Source organism: Equus quagga, chromosome 4, assembly GCF_021613505.1.
Source record: "Equus quagga isolate Etosha38 chromosome 4, UCLA_HA_Equagga_1.0, whole genome shotgun sequence".
Lineage (NCBI taxonomy): Eukaryota > Metazoa > Chordata > Mammalia > Perissodactyla > Equidae > Equus > Equus quagga.
Window position 1 is genome coordinate 127,072,968 of NC_060270.1, and position 22,937 is coordinate 127,095,904.

Here is a 22,937-nt window from a genome sequence, read left to right on the forward strand (position 1 = left end):
CAATAAATGGTGTTGGGAAAACTGGACAGCCATGTGCAAAAGAATGAAAGTAGACTATTATCTTACACCATACAAAAATAAATTCAAAATGGATTAAAGACCTGAATGTAAGACCTGAAATCACAAAACTCTTAGAAGAAAACACAGGCAGTACACTCTTTCACATCAGTCCTAGCAGCATCTTTTTGAATACTATGTCTCCTCAGGTAAGGGAAACAAGAAAAAAATAAACAAAGGGGACTACATCACACTAAAAACCAAAGGAAACCATCAACAAAATGAAAAGACAATCCACCAATTGGGAGAAAATATTTGAAAATTATATCTGATAAGGGGTTAATATCCAAGACATATAAAGAACTCATACGACTCAACAACAAAAAAACAAACTGATCAAAAAATGTGCAGAGGAGGAGTGATGTCAGCATCATGGCAGAGTGAGCTCTCCTCCCAAAGATACAACAAAAAGGACATACATATTCCAACAGAGGACATCCATACAACAGAAAAGACATCTGAGAGACTGACGCAGTCATATGTCAGAAGGTGGAGGCACTGGAGCACTCCGAGGAAGTGGAGTGGATTGAGGTAAGAGAATGCCTCTCTTCCTCATGGAAGGACAGTGACACAGTCACAGCGAGGAAAGTGGGGAGGCCCTCCAAGGGAACGCCATAGATCCTTCAAGTCCCTCACAGCCTGGGGAAAAGACCCTCACAGAGGGGACTAGCTATCACAGGGGTGTCTGCATCAAGCCAACACCCTAAGAGACCAGATAGCAAGGGCAGAGTGAGACGCCCCTGAGATCATGCAGGAGAAGAAAGCACCCCTCCCACCCGCCCACTGCTCCAACGCCACAGCACAGCACCTTGGAGCTGTCCCCTCAGTTCGCAGTGGGTGCAGAATATACAGCTCTTGACTCCCAACTAGTGGCCCAAGGTAGAAGTGGCAATCAAATACTACCACAATGTGGAAGCACAAATATACGACATCTGGCAGTATGAAAAATTACACTGTATCTCCAGACCACAAGGAAAGTGACAACTACCCAGAAATCAATCCTGAAGACACAGAAAACTATAACATAAAGGACAGAGAATTCAAAATAGCTATCCATGAAAAACTAAACGAATTAAAAGAGAATACAGATAGACAATTCAACAAGTTCAGGAGCTACTTCAAAGAGAGATTGCAGCTATAAAGAAGAACCAAGCAGAATTATTGGAGATGAAAAACACAATGGATGAGATAAAGCAGAATATAGATTCCCTGAACACTTTAGCAGATATTATCAAGGAATGAATCAGCAAGATCAAGGATAGAAATTTAGAAATCTGAACAAGGAGAAAGAACTAAGACTAAAAAGAAATGAAGAAAGTCTCCAAGAATTATCCAACTCAATTAGGAAATGCAACATAAGGATTACAGGTATTGCAAAGGTGAAAGAGAAGGAGAATGGAGCAGAAAGCTTGTTCAAGGAAATAAAAGCGGAGAACTTCCCAAACCTAGGGAAGGAGATGGAAATTAACATGAAGGTTGCCACCAGATCTCCTAACTTTGTCAATGCAGAAAGAACTCCTACAAGTCATACAGTAGTGAAGCTGGCAAAAGTCAATGAAAAAGAAAAAATACTAAGGGCAGCAAGGTAGAAGCAAGTAACTTAGAAAAGAACTACAAAGGAAAACTACAGGCCAATATCGCTGATGAACATAGATGCAAAAATTCTCAACAAAATATTGACAACCTGAATTCAGCAACACATCAAAAAGATCATACACCATGATCAAGTGGGATTTATACCAGGGACGCAGGGATGGTTCAACATCCTCAAATCAATCAATGTGATACACCACATTAACAAAATGAGGAATAAAAACCACATGATCATCTCAATAGATGCAGAGAAAGCATCTGACAAGATCCAATAGACATTTGGATAAAAACTCTTAACAAAACAGGGAGAGAAGGAAATTACCTCAACATAATAAAGGCCATATATGACAAACCCACAGCCAACATCATACTCAATAGAGAAAAACTGAATGCCATTCCTCTGAGGACAGGAACAAGACGAGGGTGCCCACCCTCACCACTCTTATTCAACACTGTGCTGGAGGTTTTCGCCAGAGCAATTAGGCAAGCAAAAGGAATAAAAGGAATCCAAACAGGAAATGAAGAAGTGAAACTCTAGCTGTTTGCAGACAACATGATCTTATATAGAGGGAACCCTAAAGAATCCATTGGAAAACTATTAGAAATAATCAACAACTACAGTGAAGTTGCAGGGTACAAAACCAACTTACAAAAATCAGTTGTGTTTCTATACTCAATAACAAACTAACAGAAAGAGAACTCAAGAATATGATCGCATTTACAATTGCAACAAAAAGAATAAAATATCTAGGAATAAATTTGACCAAGGAGGTGAAAGACCCATACAGTGAAAACTATAAAACATTGCTGAAAGAAATCAATGATGACATAAAGAAATGGAAAGAGATTCCATGCACATGGATCGGAAGAATAAACATAGTTAAAATTTCCATACTACCCAAAGCAATCTACAGATTCAATGCAATTCCAATCAGAATCCCAATGACTTTCCTCATGGAAATAGAACAAAGAACCCTAAATCCGTATGGGACAACAAAAGACCCCAAATAGCTAAAGCAATCCTGAGAAAAAAGAACAAAGCTGGAGGTATCACAATCCCTGACTTCAAAATGTACCACAAAGCTATGGCAGTAAAATAGCATGGTACTGGTGCAGAAACAGGCACAAATCAACAGAACAGAATTGAAAGCCCAGAAATAAAACCACACACCTACAGACAGCTAATCTTCAACAAAGGGGCTAAGAACATACAATGGAGAAAACATAGTCTCTTCAATAAATGATGTTGGGAAAACTGGGCAGCTACATGCAGAAGAATGAAAGTGGACCACTATATCACGCCATACAAAAAAATTAACTCAAAACGGATCAAAGACTTGAAGGTAAGACCTGAAACCATAAAACTTCTGGAAGAAAATACAGGTAGTACACTCTTTCACATCGATCTTAAAAGGATCTTATTGAATACCATGTCTTCTTGGACAAGGGAAATAAAAGAAAAAACAAACAAGAGGGACTTCATCAGACTGAGGAGCTTCAGCAAGGCAAGGGAAAGGAGGCTCAAAACAAAAAGACAACCCACCAACTGGGAGAAAATAACTGCAAATCATATACCCAACAAGGGGTTAATCTCCATTATATATAAAGAACTCACACAACTCAACAACAAACAATCCGATCAAAAAATGGGCAGAGGATATCAACAGACGTTTCTCCAAAGAAAACATACAGATGGCCAACAGGCACATGAAAAGATGCTAAACATCACTAATCATCAGAGAAATGCAAATTGAAACTACCCTAAGATACCACCTTACACCCGTTAAAATGTTCATAATCACTAAGACAAAAAATAACAAGCATTAGAGGGGTTGTGGAGAAGATAAACACACACACACATACAGAAAACAAACTGGTGGTTACCAGAGGGGAAGGAGAGTACATGGGGAGGGGAAAGGGGGAAATGGGCACATGCATATGCTGAGGGAAGGCAACTAGACTTTTGGTGGTGAACGCGATGCAGTCTGTACAGAAGCCAAAATGTAGTGATGTACAGATGAAATCTATATAATGTTATAAACCAATGTGATTTCAATAAAAAAATAATAAATTACCAAAAAAATAAATTATTGACTATTTATAGATTTTTAGACTAACTCTAAAACTCTGATATATCTTCCTTCAAAATATTCCAAACGTTGACTTCTTTTTCTGGTTTTTAAAAGAAAGATGTGATACCTAGTTTTGTTACTCTGAGGTTTTCACTGACATATGCCCCAAAAAACACCTCATCTATTGTGTTTCAGTCAGTCCTTATCACTGCTTACCAATTTCAAGAGGAAAGGAGTGTAAACTGTATTGCTTGTGGAATGAAGCTCTTTTACCTCAAATATTCTTAGGTTTCCTCTAATCTTATTCTAATCAATTAGTTCCATATAAATTAAAATTAAATGACATTCATACCATTTTAAAAAAATTTGCTGGGTGCCGATTTATTGTCTTAGATTATGATCTTTAAAGAAACTAAATTTCCTGGAATTGCCATTGCTTTATACATGTAACTAGAATAATTCTAGAATTTGTAACTGTATTTCTAACATCAGTATAAAATTAGGCCTAGATGCAAAAATAGCTCACAGTCAGAAGAAGTTCAAATCAATACACAAGGCTCTGCCCTTCAGTAAACTGACCAGATTATATGCTCAACTCCAGAGAAAAAGTTAATTCCAGGCTGATACACAATGTTTTAAAATTATTCATGTTGTGGGCAAAACAATAAATTCAAAAACGATTCGGTTAACAAAGATTTGTCTGAGTAATCGAAAAATTTTAACTGCAATTTTACGATTCAGTAACTTTAAATTTAATAGGTATGTGAAACTATGTCCTGAATCAAGCTTATTTCTTCTCATTCCAAATATACTGTTTTACATAAACTTATAAATTTGGTAAATAGATCAACCCAAACATTATTATCTTACAACACAAAAGAATATACAAAACAAAAACATAAGGAAAAAACCATCCCTGGACACTACCAACTCCACAAGAAACAAAATACAAAATGTAAAAAATAGTTTTCAGTATGTATAAAATACTGACAACCAGTGGTGGTAAAAATAAGTACATGACTTTGATCCTAAGAACAAACATTTCTTTCTTTTGTCTTTAATAGTTAAATGTGTACAGACAGATCGACCTAAATGATTAGAAAGATAAGGAGAATTAATCTTTTTATCTCAGCATGTTTATTTAAACACATGTTAGTGACAATACAATAGGATAAATGCTATAATTAGTACATTCTTGCTTTGGGACCATAAACAGCGGGAAAGCACAAGCAAAGTCATAGAAATATGTGACAGCATGTCATGTTTGGAGAACGGCAAGTCACTCAACATGGCCAGCTTGTCAGGTTAGGTGACAAACTGAACTGCTTAATATCAGCCATTCTAAAGTAAAAAGTGGATTCACCTACCGTTAACTGGACATTTTGTTTAGAATGAGTCAGGGAGAAAGATAAGATATTTGAAAGGAAGTAAGTAATTTTAAAAAATCACTCTTCTCCTCATTTTTTCTAATATTAACTACAAAAGGTAAGTCTTTAAATTTCTCCTTTTTCTAATTTAGCTACATAAGAATGTATTAACTTTATAACAAAAAAAATTCTCAAAAGTAAAGCAAATTATGAAATACTACAAAAATTTGCTAACAGTGTCTCAGTTTTATTAGGGAAAAAAAGCATTTAGGTGAGAGGGAAAAAAGTTTTTACCTCTGATATCACCCCCAGCACAGAAAGCCTTCCCTCCAGCTCCCTTTATAATGATCAGGAAAGTTTCAGGATCTTGTTCCCACTTCTATCCAAATGCAAAAGAAGATGGTATAAGCATATTATAAATACAAACTCATTAAAGATATACCCATATGTACATATACATATATATACACACATACACGTGTATAGAGAGGTATATATGGATATATATATAAAGCACAAGCTTTATAAAGCATATCTAGAAGAAGGGATCCCGACTTCATTTTCTTTTCTGACATAAATTAGAGGCAGTTACAACAAAGTTGTTAGATGAGTACATTTTGTGATCCAAATTCCATGATAGCATCTGGAATCTTTGCCATGACAATTTTGAGACCAAGATGAAAAAATATGAGCTTAATAATATTATGTTACATAAGCTTATAAATCTGATGACTACATCAACCCAAAGATTGCTGATAAGAGAGCATTATCCTTTCTACTGTGGTGATATAGGGTTCTGTTGTACTGACATATTTATAAGCAATAGCGTGAAACCACCTATAGTGATCAAATCCAGAAGTGATCTGGGGTAAGGATAGCTAATAAATAAGTAGGATGAAAGAAACAAAAGTCAAAGAAAATTCAAAAGGCTACAACAAAGGACCAAATAAAAAATTAGTTAACCAGACACAGAAAAATTAACAGAGGCTCTATGAATTCTACTCGCAATTAAAAACATATGCAAAAGGAAGAGACATAGCTGGACAGATGCGGTTGTTCAAAAGGTTAATGCAATACTGGACTACATTAGTAAAAATATAGTATACTAACATGGAAGTTTCTATTTTCTTCCACTCTGGTGCAATTCTAATCTGGAACACTTGGCTTCTTTCTCTGTCTCACAATTACTAACAACATATTATAAGGTGTCCCAAACAGACACAGCGGAATGGAAAAGAGACTCATCAAATGAAGAATTAAGGAACCAGTGACCAAAGGAGAACTATTCTTCGTTCTACTAAGATATACTTTTAAAACGATCCATATAATTGCTTTAAGAAAATTACAAACCTTTAGCTGTGTATAAATCTGCCGAATCATACCGACAGTCAGTGTATTTAGTAACTTTGGTCTGTTTAGTGTTATCACTCCTGCACAACCTTTTCTTTCCAATAGTACTTCTGCTGCATCTGTGTGCTTTGACATTCTCTGTGTAAACAAAGAATAACTTTAGGATAAAATTTATTAAGTTTTTGTCACATGCCAACACCAAAACATATACAGTGAATGCAAATCTTTCACACAATGGTACATTAAAAGTTACATTAACAATGGTAACCAACTGAATGAATAACTAGATACATCTGCCAAAGATTTCTAAAGTCATTTAGACCGTAGATGGACAATTCCAAAGAAAATACATACCTCTTAAGTTTAATTTTTACTTCTGAGTAAACTGAGTCAACTATTTAGAATAGCACTCAATCCTAGAATTACCTGGACTATGAAATGCTCTTAAATCTTTTCATTTGTTACTGTATACCAAGCATTATGTTAGGTGCTTGGAAAGCAAAGATGAACTGAGAGGGCAAATAATTCTGACTACAGCAGATACTGACAATTTGGAAAAAAGTGATATTTGAGCTGGGCCTTGATGTATGCCAAGAAAAAGGGGGTTGAGAATCCTAGAAAATAGCACATGCTAAAACATAAGCACTGAGTATTTGGAAATATTAAGATGTTAAACATGAGTGGAATAAAGGTTGGTTGAGAAAATGATGGGAAAGTAGGCAGCATAAGTAGTTTGAGGCCAGATTATAAAATGACAAACTTACATATCATATAGCTGTGAAGAACTTGCCTATACGCTCACTCAGGGCCTCATACATAATAACAATCATCAGGTCTCACTGCTCGTGTAATATAAAAGACGACTATAAAACCTGGGAGGAACACATTTTAAACTACATAGCAATTTCTCAGGACTCTGCTATACACATCTATTAGGGCTAATAGCACCACCAGACTTAATACATTCCTTTATCTAAGGACAATGCTTTAAACCTCACATTGGGACAGTGTGCAACATAAAATTCAAAGTCAGCTTAAACTGGAAAATTTTAACTGGAGAAAGCCAATTAAAATCAAACACGCTAATTAACTAAAATCTAATAAAGCCCAGAAGTCCATATTTTGATAACATTAAGCAACATCTTTACACAATGTTTAAGTCCTCTTTTATAAAACAATGTTGCATATTTAGAGCTAATTTTTCTTAAAATTCATTATCAGATAAAATAATTTATATTCACTTAAAAGGGTTACAGGAAAGGCTGTTAACCAACAGAAAAGGTTGCATCTCTTCAATTCAAATTAAAACTTAAAAACTCTAACTACAGTAAGATATATTTTTTAACCAAACTGACAAATATCAGAAAGTTTATCATCCTATAATGTCTAAATTGTGAGGAAACAGACATACTGTGGGAGCATAAATTATTACAGAACTAGGAATACACTCTGACAACACGTTTTTAAAAGCATACATGCTGACAGTAATTCTTGTTCCAGAAATTTACCCTGTAGGTATATTTACATACAGGCAAAATGAAATACACACAAGGATAGTCACCACATTGTGATTTGTAACGGCAAGAGACTGGAAATGACCCAAATGTTATCAGTGGAAGACTAGTTAAATAACAGTCATTCATACATATGCATGCTATGGAGCCTTTAAAAAGAGCAAGGCAGCTACCTCTCCATACGCTGTTATGGAATAATCTCAAGTGCACAGTGTGTTTACTAGGCTGCCCACCCACTGTGTATGTGGACACAAACAAACTTATATAGAAAATATACTTCTAGATGGTTACATAAGACATTGCTAAAATAGTTGCTCCCACAAAGGAAAATCAAGCATCCAAGAGACAGAGGTGGGAAGACTTTTTACTGTATGGCCCCACCGAACTTTTTGAATTTTGTACCATACATATTTACTTCCTATTCAAAACAATATTTTAAATAATTTTTTAAAGGGCAATAGATTAGGTTTAAAAGGTACTAAACTATATGACTTAGAAAACTGTATTCTTCATTGTCTTATCTTACTGATACTAAGGAAAAATTTTTGATAAAAGAATACACAAAAATCACAAAAGAAACCAGACTTCCAAATGTCATTTCATTTTCTGTAATGTTGATGAAATATATGAGCCAAGTTTACTGACCTGCTAGAGAATAGATCCAAATACAGACAGAACCCAGGATACAAGGAACTATAATTTACGTCAACAAATACAACTGCAGTGGCCACATAACCGACAACAAATAACCTTTAAAAGCAAAAGCACTTACAGGGGAAAGTGTAAATGGAAAGCAATTTGGCAATGTGTATGAAGAGTCTTTTAAACATTCTTACATTGAAGAAATAATTCTACTTTAGAAATTGATACTCAGAAAATAAGCCAAAATCTAGTGAAATATTTATATTAGAGTATAATCTTGTTAAAAATATATATACATACATAGAAAATAAAAGAATGTCCATATATACATCAAATTATAAACAATGATTTAGGGCCACCTTCTTTGTGATTTTCCATATTTTTCAAATTTTCTACCATAGGCATAACGAATATTTGGTTACTCGAGAATGTCTCAAAGAACAAAAAAGGATATTTCATACAATTATTTACAATATCAAAAATACACAATAATTAATATATGGTACTCCTATCATTTAATCCATGTTACTCATATGACAACACCGTATGGTTACTGAAAACATGTTTGAATATTCAATGGTAATAACAAGTTTCATAATATGGTGCAAAGTAAAAAAGAAGAGTCAAAAACAGCAAATATGAATACATGCAATAAATCAGAAGGAAATATACCAAAATGTCTAGTGATTAGACTTGGATAGGATTGTTGGTTATTTAAATTTTCTTCTTTGTACTATGATTTCTGAATTTTCAACAGTGATCTTTCACACAATTTTAAAATAATTTTAATGTTGTTTTTAGAGATTATACCCATTTCAATACACGACCTTGGTCATTCTGCAACTTTTCAGAAAAATATTTTTGAAAAATGAGTGTAGCAAAATATAACCTAAATGATTTCGGGAAAGGTTTCAGAATTAACATTGTTAAGAAAATTAGGTTAAAAGTTAACACCTACTAGTTAGTTCTGGATGATGTTTCTGGTCCCTGTTAAACTGGACAGCTAGAATATTACAAAAATTTCTCATTTCATAGAATTTAGCAGATAAATTCTACAATTGAGGTTCACAAGTTTGGATCCCCGGTGTGGACCTACACCACTCATCAGCCACACTGTGGTGGCGACCCACATATAAAGTAGAGGAAGACTAGCACAGATGTTAGCTCAGGGCTAATCTTCCTCAGTAAAAAAACAAACAAACAAAACTGAAGATGTTCACAAAAGAGGATATAGGGATGGCAAATAAACACATGAAACACAATATCATTTATCATTAGGAAAATGCAAATTAAAACTACAATAAGATACCACCATGCACAGATTAAAATGGCTAAAATCCGAAAACAGACAATAACATGCTGCCAAGTACACAGAGCAATAGGAACTCTTGTTCACTGTTGGTGGGAATGGAAAATGGTACAGCCACTTTGGAAAACAATTTGGCAAACTCTTGTAAAGTTATACATAGACTTACCATACAATCTAGCAATCTAGGTATTTACTCAAGTGAATTAAAAACTTATATTCACATAAAAACCTATACCCAAATGTTTAGCAGTTTTATTCATATTGTCTAAAAACTGGAGGCAAACAAGATGCTCTTTAACAGGAAAATAGATAAACTACAATGGAATATTCTTTGGTGTTAAAAAGGACCAAGCTATCAATTCACGTAACAACATAAATGAATTTTAAATGCACTTTGCCAAATGGAAGAATCCAGACCCTCTATAATGTATGATTCCATTCATACGATGTTCTGTTCTGTAAAGAACAAAACTATAGGGGCATAACACAGATCAGTGGTTGGAGGTGGGAGAAGTGGTTGACTACAAAGGGGAAGTACAGGAGAATTTGTAGGGTGATGGAACTGCTGTATACGGTCTTGGGGTGGTGGATGCATGATTTATGCATTTGCCAAAACTCACAGAAACATGCATAACAAAGAGGGAACTTTAATGTATACAAATTATGTTTTTTAAAAATCAGCCAGGATGTGAGGGGATTCCAACATGGAATGCAGATGGTGACAAATAAATGTAACTGAAGTACTCATGTATGATATAACCTCACTGAAGTGATCATGGTGGTTGCAGTGGCAGCAGGGTTGCTGACCTAAATAATTTTGGAAAACAGTGGTTTGATTAGAAACTCTAAAAAAAAATACAAAAGGAACTGTACATCAACGCTCTAGTTGGTAAATCTGTTTCTCCTAGGGGGTGGTTAGCAATTCTGAAACTGCTTTGCATGTACACTGGGATTAAATAAGTAACGGATGGTGGACAGTTACAGATAATCAAGACAGGAAAGCTAGAATAAACTCTGCCCTGGAGTAAAGTCAGAGACATCGGTATGAACTCATGTTTAGCTTAATATATACACATAGATAAATACAGGAACAATTATAGATATGTACGTATATGTAGGTTAGTATACAGTACACATGTGTTCTAATATATATATATACATACATACTTTACCCTAGCTCTATTCCTGGAGAGAAAGCCATGACACTCCAGTAGCAAAAAGTACTCCCAGAGCTCAGATCTTGATTTTTAAAAATTAAAAGGATGGGGTCATATCAAAGAGACACAGGAGCCAAAATGAAGGTATTCCTAATGGCCAAAGTCAGAATAATCTGAGTAAGAAAATAAATAATAGGATATTAGATTGTAACCCAAAGAATAAAATAAATATCCATGAACATAAGCAAACTTATGGACAAAGAGAACAGTTTAGTGGTTACCTGGGGGAAGGTAGGTGGGGGGTGGACACAAGGGGTAAAGGGGCACCCTTATATGGTGTCTGACAAATAACATACAACTGAAATTTCACAATGTTACAAACTATTATGACCACAATAAAAAAATTAATCAAAAATAAATAGATATCCATGAGTCCACATTGATATAAATAACTGAATAAATAAATAAATGGAGAAGAGAGAATCTTCCTTACAGAAGAACTCCAAATAATGTATGTAGACAGCACCCTTCCAGAAGGTAGAGCTTAGTCCCCTCAACTTTTGAGTGTGGGCTGAACTTAATGACTTGCTTCCAAAGAATAAAGTATGAAAAGGGAAAAATGGTAACTTTAGAGCAGAAAAACCTGACAAACACCACCTTAACCAAGTGATGAAGGCAAGTGTCACCAGCTATGTCGTGTGGATGTCATGTACTCCCCGATGCATGTGTCAAAACCCAGAGATACTCTGTGGTATGATGTGATGAGAAGGCGGCTTTTCCTTTGTGATATTCTTTGCAAAAACCTTTTAACCATAGTCTAATTACACAGTCCATCACAAGCCCAGATAGAGGATATTTTACAGGCTACCTGGCCAGTACTCTTCAAAACTGTCAAAGTTATGAAAAACAAGACTGAGAAACTGTCACAGACCAAAGAGATTAAGGAGACATGACAAGGAAATGGCAACGTAGTGTCATTGACTGGATCTTAGAACAGAAAATTAATGAAAAAATCGGTGAAATCCAAATAAAGTCTGAAGTTAATACTAATATATACCAATAATCTTGGTTTTGACATGTATCATGATAATCATATAGGTTTGCTAAGGCTGTCCTGACAAAGTAACACAAACTAAGTGGCTTGAACAGAAATTTATTGTCTTTCAGTTCCGGACACTCTAAGTTTGAGATCCGGGTGTTGGCAGGACCACACTCCCTCTGAAGGCACTGGGGAAGGACCTCTCTCCACCACACTAGTCTCTCCTCCTCTGTTCCCTCAGGTAACACAGCACAGCTAAAGGCATGACATTTTCTCAGTCAACTAAGCTCAAAATGTTGGTCTTATCTTTGATTTCTACCTGTTCTCCTTCCCTCTCTACCAACAACTTGAGGCTGTAGCCAAGTACCAGAGAATCTATTTCTAAAATGACTCTCTTATCTATCCGTTACTTTCCATTCTCATTGCCCTAGCCACACAGCATTATTATAATTTTCCTTTTTTGCAGATTTCCAGGATCTTTGCCCAGTGGTCTATCCTTCACACTGCCATCAGAGAAATTTTGCTACAGCACACTCCTAATCTTGTCACTCCCAATCAAAGATACTCAGTGACTCTCCATTAACTTCAAAAACATCCAAAATTACTTGACATAGGCTTCAAGTCTCTCCACATCTGCCCAGGTAAACTCTCTAGGCCCACTGCTGCACTGCATTCCTTATAACGGATACTCACAAAACCCGAATGTAACCTCCATTCTCCATCTTGCAGTTCTTGCCACCAAGAATAAGCATATTGTGTAATAGAAAGAAAAGAGATTTTGGAGTCAGATGAACTTAAACATTAGTTTTGCCACTCACTACTGTACACCCTCAGGCAAGTTACTCTCAGGGCTTCAATTTCTGCATTTGTAAAACGGAGATAATATAATCACCTCTTAGGGCCACTACATGAACTTCCACTACTTCCCATCTCTACTTGTTGAAACGCTTGATCATGCTACTAGGCCCAGATCCAATAAATTATTCCTCCAGAAAGCTTTCATTGGTTTCAGAGTCAACATCAGTCTATCCCATTTTTGTTCACACCTCTAATTTATGTATTTGGCCTTTTTACCACTCTTTATTAGTACATATTTCTATCTCTTTCATTAGACTATTCATTTCTTAGGGTCAGGAACTGCCTTTTTCATAGTAGTATCTCAAAGTGCTTAGTTAAGTTCTTTGCATACACAAAACAAACACTTAATAAATGTCTGTTCAGATGGCACAGATTATAAACTGGTTGATACTGATTCTAGACCATCATCTGGACATGTAGCATAAGAACATGCTTGCTGTCGCGAAAATGATATGTGCAGTAGCATTTCATGGGTCCAATCCGTATACCTTCATACCGAAAAGAACTACTTTCTGAAAGAAAAAAGAAGTTTTCTCCATGTCCAAGTCAAAACTATGTGGACGAAATGAACTTTTGCACATTAAATTAAAATGCTGTGTAAGAGTTTAAAATGGAAGATTATAGAGAAAGAAAAGTCTTTCTGTGAATATCTTTGTAGTAAAAATACATCCAAATCAGCCTATGGATACAAATGAGACCTCATTAATAGGTTCCACTAGTTTGCATTAGCTTGACAAACCCCATCTGTAGAAATGCAGAACCTTGGCCTCCATTCAAGGATCTTGGAAAGGTCACAAGAAATGTCACACTATTGTCACAAATCAGTCCTGTCTACTTCTCATAAGTCTGCCTACAATACTGCCATTGATGCCATATTTCCATGACTCCACTATGAAATAAAAAGGGATCTTGCTCTCTATTGGCTCTCTTAGAAGGGTCACAGAAGCACTATTTGGGATACAGCCTCTCTCTCTCTGAAGTACATGTAAAGGCCAACACTGGGACCTAGAACCATTTGGCCCTCAGGCTGCCAATGAGAGCCCAGTTTATCTGCCTTCTCTCAGTGTGGTTTATGCCCCAGTTCACCACAGCCCCATGTGATCTGGATTCTGTTATGTCGTTCTATTCTGTGTGCGTACATCTAAATAGGAATCATTGACATCGTTCTAAGTTATTTTTCCAGTAAACTCCTCAGCCCCCATGTATATCAGCTGATGAAATTAAGTAAAGGTAGGAAAGGATATCCCAGTCTTCAGATGTCCATCTCCACTTAGGCTTACCTGAGAAACAAGTCCGCAATAGTCCACAAGTCCATACGTCCACAATAGCCACTTAGCGCCCACTCTACCAGAGGCTGTAGAGTGCAGGAGGTAAGGCTATGGAGCCAGCTCACCTGGATTCAAATCCCATCTCCTATTTACTAGCTGTGTGACATTGGGGCATATTAGTTAGCCTCTCTGTCCCTCAATCTCTGATCCATTAAATAGGGATAAGGCCATAATCTCTTAACAACAACAACAAAAAAACCCTTGGATCTAGATGCATTTCAGAATTCAGAAAACTTTCTAGATTTTGAAAGGAAACACAGCACACATTACATACTATATAAAACACTTCAAGTGGAGTCTAGGTCAGTAAACTGTAATCAAATGCTTTAATACTTCTGCACCAAAACAGTAATATTTCACTAGTTAGGATAAAGACAAAAAGAGCTTCAAGTACGTTAGATCAGATTTTGTCATCAAATCAAACTTTTAGTTTTGAGGTTTCAGAATTGCAGATAAAAGATCAATAGTTTTTACTCCATACAACTATAACAAGAATTAAGTGAGCTCATCCATACCAACTACTTAGAATAGCACCTGGCATACAGTAAGTGCTATATCAAGAGTGACTTTTTTCATTCAAGGTACTTGTCAGGCTGTATGAGGATGTCTTAGCCCATTCGAACCACTATAACAAAAATACCATAGACTGGGTGGCTTATACAACAAATATTTATTTCTTACATTTCTGGAGGCTGGGAAGTCCAAATCAAGGCACCCACAGATTCAGTGTCTGGTGTGGTTCCATTTCCTCATTCATGGATGGCTTTCTTCTCACTGTGTCATTCCTCACAAGGTAGAGGAGGTGAGGGAGTTCTCCAGGGTCTCTTTCCTAAGAACTCTGATAACATTCAAGAGAGCTCCACTCTCCTGACCTAATTATCTCCCACAGGCCTGACCTCCAAATACCATCACACTGAGGATTAGATTACAACATATGAATTTGGGGATGACACAAAAATCCAGTCTGTAGCAGAGAAATACAAAAATAAAAATTATTTCTACCTTGCAATGTGATAAACTAAGGACATCTAAGCTTTGTAAGGGTACTGTTAGTACAATTGTAGCTAACATGTATAAAATGATTATTATATACCAAGCACTATGCTACATTTTTTTAATGTATTATCTTATTTATTATGCATAAGCACTCTAAGGTGGATGCTATTATCCCCATTTTTACATATATCAAAAAGGAGGCTGAGAGAGGTCAAGTAATATGCCCAGGATTAAGTAGTGTACCCATTATTAAACCCAGCCATTCTGATTTGAAGATCTATGCTCTTATCCATAACCTTACGCCACCTCCCACAAGTTATATGTGTCAAGTCCTGACACTATAAAATTGGGAACAATGAACCAAGGTCAACAAAACATGCCAGTACTTCTACTTCCCTAGCAATGACATTTTAAGTTACACATCATAATCTAATAATGCCAGCAAAACAAAGTCCCAAACAAAGCATTTGTATTAAAGAAATCTCAGAGTTATAACCAAAGTTTGATTTCTAAAGACATTCACAACTATTTACATAAGGGAAAAACTGGAAACCAAGTAAATATCTAACAATATAGTAATATTTTAAAAACTGTCATCTACACAAAACCATCACACAGCCAATAAAAATATTTAAATAATACTTATGACATGGAAAAATAGTCATGACAGAAGTTACAAAAAGAGCAGGCTAAAAAACAATAAACACAGTACAACAAACACAATAAACAACAAACACAAAACAATCAACAAAAACTTCTAAATTTGTTGTTTTAAAAGTGTTGTTAGGCTAGGAATACAAACTTACCAAGTGTTGCAGTATGACATGAGTCCTTCTGAATGAATTAAACCTGAAACAAATGTAGAATACAATGAACACAATAACGTGGGTACTCATATCTCAATGTATAAATACTACATTCCCTTTTGCTTTAGCCTCTTCTAAATGATATTAGAAGTTAAAAAGAAAAAAATTTAAAAAGGTTTAACTCTCATTCATTGCTGGGAGGAACACAAAACAGTAGAGTCACTTTGAAAGACAGTTTGGCAGTTTCTTACAAAACTAAAACATACTCTGACCACATGATCCAACAACTGCACTCCTTGGCATTTACTCAAATGAGCTGAAAATCTACATCCACAAAAAAACCTGCACATGAATGTTTATGGTGGCTTTATTCATATTAGCCAAAATGTGGAAGTAACCAAGAGGTCCTTCAATAGGTGAATAAACAAACTGTGGTACAGCTATAAAATGGCATATTCCTCAGCAATTAAAAAAAAAAAAAATCAGCTATCATTCCACAAAAAGGCATAAAGGAACCTTAAATGCATACTGCTAAGCGAAAGAAGCCAATCTGAAAAGGCTATACATTGTATGATTCCAACTACAGGACACTCTAAAAAAGGTAAAACTCTGGGGACAGTAAAAAGATCAGTGGTTGCCAGTGGTTTGGGGAAGGGACAGAGGGAAGAAAAGGTGGAGCACAAGAATATGCAGCGCCATGAAACTCGTCTGTATGACTGTAATGGTAGAGACATGTCATTATACAGTTGTCAACATTTTCTGCTCAATTTTTCTGTAAACTTAAAACCGCTCTAAAAAATAAAGTCCATTAATTAAAAAAAAAGTATAGTAAGGATGCAATAGGCATTCTCAGACACTGCTGTGAGATATGTAAATTGGTATTGCCTTTCCAGTAGGTAATCTGGAAATACAGATCCACACCTTTAAAATGATCATACCCTTATACCTAACAATTCCACAAGCATTTGTATTAAAGAAATCTCAGAGCTATGACCAAGGTTTGATTTATAGACATTCACAACTATTTACATAAGGGAAAAACTGGAAACCAAGTAAATATCTAACAATATGGTAATATTTTAAAGACTGTCATCTACACAAAACCACCACTCAGCCAATAAAAATATTTAAATAATACTTATGACATGGAAAAATAGTCATGACAGAAGTTACAAAAAAAAGCAGGCTACAAAACAATAAACACAATACACTTCTAAATTTGTTGTTTTAAAAGTGTTGTTAGGCTAGGAATACAAAGCTTAAGACACAACTTGGCAAAAGTTATCAGTAATAACTTTTGGGGAAGGGGAAGCAGAGGAGGAGTATAAGGAAACACGGAGTGTTAGAAACTCTCTATCCAGAGGAAGGTGAGAGGACTGTAGACACACGTAAAAGTTCACTAAGCTATAGACTTCAAACAGCACATTTAAGTACTTTATGCACATTGTAATTAAAGAAGTAAGTAAAAGAAACATAAGGGAGGGCAATGATTAGAAGGGGCAAGACCAGGGATTCTGGATGTTGGGACTACCTTGTTTCTTGATCCAGGTGCCAGTGAAACAGATATGTTCAATGTGTAAAAATTCATCAAATTGTATCTTTATAAAGGGCCTTTTAAAAATCTCCCAAAAGAAATCACTCTTGCCCTTGAGAAACTCAGAGAATAGTGAGAGCAAGGCATATCAAAACATTGTAGTTAGACTATACTGGGATGCATACTAAATAAGAAGCGAAATTTAAAGATGTATACAGAGAGGTCAAAGCCGGAACAAGTAGCGGGAGCAGCCGATCAGGACTATGTACTTGTGTAGATACATATACTATCTGATGGAACTGATAAAGTGCCAATTTATTAACTTTTCAAGAATACTTTGAGACTTAGGGGCAATAGTTTAGCTAAGGTATTTTTTTTTAAAAAGGCAATATGACCATTGTTACACTTGTAACCACATCTTAGATAACTGAATTTATAAAAAAAAATTTGTAACCCAACTTATTTTTTAGAATTTATATGACTTCCCTTTCATATTACATTCAAATTGAATACTACTACAAAAAAGAGGGAAATCACTAATTTGCTGAAATCAGTCACACTTTTCATTCCTAGACTAGCATATTTTGAATTTGCCTTACCACAAGTAAAATATTCTTCTCCTAGCCCAGTAATTCCACAACTTGTTTGCTCATTAGAATCACCTGAGGGCTCTTGCGAGCATTGCAAAGCCCAGGTCACTACTAAGACCAATTAAAGCAAACTCTGGAGGTGGGCCACAGGCACAGGGATTTCGACAGTTTTTAAACGGATTCCAAAGTGCAGACAAGCTGTCATCAAAATCACTACTTTGTAAAAAGAAAACTGAAGTGACAGATCCTAGCTTACCTAGGAAGCTCTTCTAAACAGGGATTTCATATAGACTTTTAAAATGTGAACTATACTTACCCTGAAGCACCATTCTGAAAAGTTTTTTCAACTTAACTCAATTTCACCTTTTTGGAACTTTTTTTAAGTATCAAAAAATGTAAGCATTAATTTCTTTAGATCCAGAATAACTTTGAATTCCTTAATGAGGCCAGTACCCAAATGCCAGTTTATGGTTAAAGACGGTGCTGCCAGACTGGCAACTCTTACACAACAGTTTAAGTACTACCTACAGCATAAAGAATAAAAAGAGAGAAAGACAGGCCTAGCTTCAAGTCCCAGTTTTATTAGTGGGAATTTTATCTCATTCAAAGAAAGTTAACCTAAACCTACCAAGTGCAAGTGTGAAGCACTATGCACGGCATTTATAGGTTACAAAAATCCCTGATTACCACAAAAAAAGAGACAACAAACCTAAAGACAAGAAAACTCCTTGCCACACTTCATATAATCATATTGCTTCTATTTGTTCCAATTCACACTCAGCTGTTATTTAAAATCTGACATTAACTTATATATCTCAAAGTATTTCAGTATTCAGTCCCCAAGTAATTCTGAATTCCTGGTCTTCTCTTTCCTTCCCATTGGCGTCAAAACTGCCATCTGGTGGAGGGGAAGAGAGCATGCACATCCCAGCTACTGCTAATTTACTAATTCACTTCATCACCTGAAGGCTCCTTTCCTTCAGGTCAAGGTCAATTTGGCTGCTGGGAGCAGTTCTCAAAGTGTGTTTCCTGGACCAGCACCATGGGCACCCCCTGGGAACTTATTAGACATGGAAATTCTTGGCCCCGGGCTAGCCCGGTGGCTCAGCGGTTAAGTGCGCACGTTCCACTTTGGCAGCCCGGGGTTCGCCGGTTCAGATCCCGGGTGCGGACTCAGCACCGCTTGGCAAACCATGCTGTGGCAGGTGTCCCACATATAAAATAGAGGAAGATGGGCAGGGATGTTAGCTCAGGGCCAGTCTTCCTCAGCAAAAAGAGGAGGACTGGCAGCAGATGTTAGCTCAGGGCTAATCTAAAAAAAAAAAAAAAAGAAGAAGAAGAAATTCTTGGCCCCATCCCAGACCCAGTGAATCAAAAACTGTGGGATAAGGCCCAGAAATCCATGTTTAACAAACTCTCCAGGTGATCTGATACAAGCTAAAGTTAAAAACAACTGTTCTAGGAGGAGGAGAAACTTATAATTTAGGAGATTTTTGCAATTATCCAATAAAACACACATGGGCTTACAAAATTAACTTGATAAAACTGTTTAAGAAGATGATATAATAAAAACAGTGCCTAATGAAGACTATTACAGCAGATGCAGGCAAAGTAAAAAGTGAATAAAGCAGAAAATCAAGGCCAAACAATTCAGGTATGAACTGACAAACAGCAGCTGTGGAAACAGAATGATTTATCAAGTTATTATGAAGTAAAAACTCAATGGAAAAGAAAAGAATTACGTCAAAAATGACTCCAGGATTTCAAGCCAGGATAGCCAGCAGAATATAGGTATTGAAAAGGTTGGGAAGGAAACTACCTGGTTTGTAGAATGAATGAATTCAATTTTGAATTTCTTGAGTTTATACTGACATGAGTAGAAATATTCAACAGCAAGTAGAGAAGAGAGAATGGAGCTTGAAAGAAAAGTTAGGACACGTCAGGAAGTCACATGCAGAGATACTCACTGAGGCATAAGAACCTCTCAGCTCTCTAAGAGGAATAATTGAAAAAGATGCAGTTGAAAACTAGTGACCTAAAGGCTAACTGGGTCTATAAATGTGTTTTGCTTAGTCAGCAGTGCTTTAAAACTGCAAACATTTAAAAATCGAGATTTCAACTAAAAGTGCAGTTTTCCAGCTTTTCCAGAAAAATTGGTCATTGTGGGAACCCTGGGTCTACATTCTCTAATGGCAACAATTCCTGGGGCCAAGAAGCCGCCTCATTTAGGGCATTCTCTGTAGCTCACTAGGCCCCCAGGAGTCCCCACTGCTGCCATCTAGCGAGTATCACTCAATTGCCTCTGCTTTTGGGTTTGTGACTCCCAGCACAGAAAAAAGAAAAACCAGAAAATCAAATATTAACCCTTCAGACACAACTAGATAGAAGTAAAAGAAAAAGAGGCAGCCCCCAAGAAGCAAGAACCAAAACAATGTAGTTCGCCAGAGTAGAGAGCAGATGGAAAAAGGAATGAGCCCTATTAACAACTCAAAGATCAGCCTCTTAAAGAGGCTTCCTGACCCCCTCTTCCTTCCTAAATCTGGCTCTCTCATAATTGTACTTTTCCTTTGAGACACTTATCAGAATTGGCAACAAAGTATTACTTTTGCTTAAATATTTGTTTCAAGTCTGCTCTCCTTTCAGACTTGACCGCCTCCATAAGAAACAATAAGAACAACAAGTCGTCCAGGTTGGCTACAGGATAACAGAAGTGCCTAGAACAGCACGGCCCAGAAGCTAGAACGTAACAGTAAGTATTGTTGAATTCACGAAGTAAATTGGAGCCAAATCTTTGAAAGCCAGGCTGGAACGTTTTTATTTAATTCCCTAGGTAGGAGGGCACCTCTAAGAGCTTCTGAGCAGAGGACTGGCAGGCACTGAAGTAAACTTCAACAAGATTAATCTGGCAGTCAGGTGCAGAACCTATGCCAAGAGGGAAGAGGTAAGTCCACCCCGAAAAATGAACAAAATGAACGAACGCTAACTTTGAGAAGACTGCTAAAATTCAAATGAGTAGGAAGAGATAAGGATTTAGAAATCTAGAAGGATAGCGCCAAGAAGCTGAAAGTGCCCATGAGGAGTAAGGGTTGCATTTATGTGCAAATTTATATTTGAGACGCAAATGAGACATTCAGGTGGTTGTGACTAGCACTAGAGCTCTGGATAAGTCAAAGTTAAACATACAAATTGGAGAGTTATCTTCAGAGAGAGGTGCTTTATTTGGGAAGAGAAAAATGTCCAAGGGCTGAATTGGCACTAGAGCAAAGTAAGCAGTGGAGTGGTCGGAGGAAAGCAAGACAATGCCAGAAAAGCCAAGGAAGGCCGAAGTTCAAGAGGGACTACCCAACCATGTCAACCACAGCACAAAGCCCTTATTTCCTCGCAGAAACTCTCTGTGGCCCCCTGTTCCTTAATACACTTGTAGGCTAGGCTGTCGTAGACTGGACGACCTTGATCTCAGGCCTCTGCTTTGCTAGGGTAGCAGCCACTCCACAGCTAGCCCTGAAAAAGGCATCTCTGATCAAAGCTTCCAAACTAGTCCAGGACTCACCTAACCAGTCGGCACCTTGAAATGTGGGGTGGAATAAAGCCATCCTGGACTCTGCGAATGACCGATTCTTTCCCAAGTCAGTTAACTTAAACATGTCTTCCAATTTCTTTCTGAAATAATTTGACATCTGCTCACAATTTCCAAAAAGCAGCAGCAATGACTCAATAGACTGATTTTCTTGGTATTTACCAAGGCTCTCCGTGAGCTACGAAACCCAGGAATTTAAGCTGTCGCGGAAATAAGGCTGTTCTCCCTTAAAGGGTCTCAGCTCTACCTGGTAACCTAAGGCGGCAGACAGCAGGTGCGAGCCTGACGCAGCCCAGCGCCCTCAAACGACCGCGGCCAGATTTCCTCAGCTGAGTGAGCTCCAGCTGCATTGAGCAGCACTTTCAAAAGTTAAACACGATGTGTGCACGCTTACTCCAGCACGCCACGTTACGTGTCCGCAACACTAGGCTGAAATGTCCGGACACCTGCAGGACGGCTGGAGCCATCCGACGGACCGGAACGATAAAGCCGCCCCACCAGCGCAGGGGCAACACTGGCCACGCACAAAACACGCCACGAATTCCTCCACCTTGAAACCCTGCGTGTCCCCCAAACTATCCTCAATTTTGAAGAAAGAAATAGGGGTCAAGGCTGAGTAGGAGCGAGAGGGGCAGAACACAAAGGTGGTGCTTCAAAGAGGTGGCCAGAAAGAGTAACGGCGAGACACCGAGGAAAGCCGGGGCTCGCGTCCAAGGGAGACTCGAAATTTCGAGGAGAGGCCGTCCCCACCCCGACGCTTTTCCACGTCGGCGAGCGCAGCTGACGGGCGCGCCCTCAGCCGCTCGCTCACTCACCTCGACAGGAGCCTCCACATCTCGCCCGACCGCATCACCAAAACACGAGACTAGAGCAGCCCGACACAGCCTACCCCAATGGCACCGCGCACCTCACGTCGGACCCGCCCACCGCCGGCGTGCACCGCCGGACACAGATGCTGAGTCCTCCAGGGGGCCAGAGCGGCCCACGGCGGGATTTTTCTGCGGCGCGGCGCTGAGGGGCGGGGCAAGAACCGCTGCCTGAGGAAATGGGTTGAGGGCGGGGGAAGGGAGACGGGCCGGGGCGGGGCGGGGCGGGGCCGGGGCGGGGCGGGGCGGGGGCGGGGGGGCGGGGGCCGGGGCGGGGGCGGG

The 22,937-nt window shown here is 37.7% G+C and overlaps 1 protein-coding gene across 2 annotated transcripts in view; it reads right to left on the reverse strand.

Moving 5' to 3' along the window:
• LOC124238561 (3-hydroxyisobutyryl-CoA hydrolase, mitochondrial) overlaps positions 1 to 22,767 on the reverse strand; it is a 95,652-nt gene extending 72,885 nt beyond the window's left edge. Inside the window, exons 1-5 of one of the 2 annotated variants that reach the window (XM_046659643.1) lie at positions 22,605 to 22,723; positions 16,089 to 16,131; positions 14,968 to 15,250; positions 6,440 to 6,577; positions 5,384 to 5,468 (exon numbers count right to left, since the gene is read on the reverse strand). In XM_046659643.1, the coding sequence (XP_046515599.1) occupies positions 5,384 to 5,468; positions 6,440 to 6,574 (220 nt within the window). In that variant the 5' untranslated portion in view covers positions 6,575 to 6,577; positions 14,968 to 15,250; positions 16,089 to 16,131; positions 22,605 to 22,723. Of the gene's footprint in view, positions 1 to 5,383; positions 5,469 to 6,439; positions 6,578 to 14,967; positions 15,251 to 16,088; positions 16,132 to 22,604 lie in introns of both variants that reach the window. The other variant, XM_046659642.1, reaches the window with a different exon arrangement.
• Between the last annotated feature and the right edge of the window lie 170 nt (positions 22,768 to 22,937).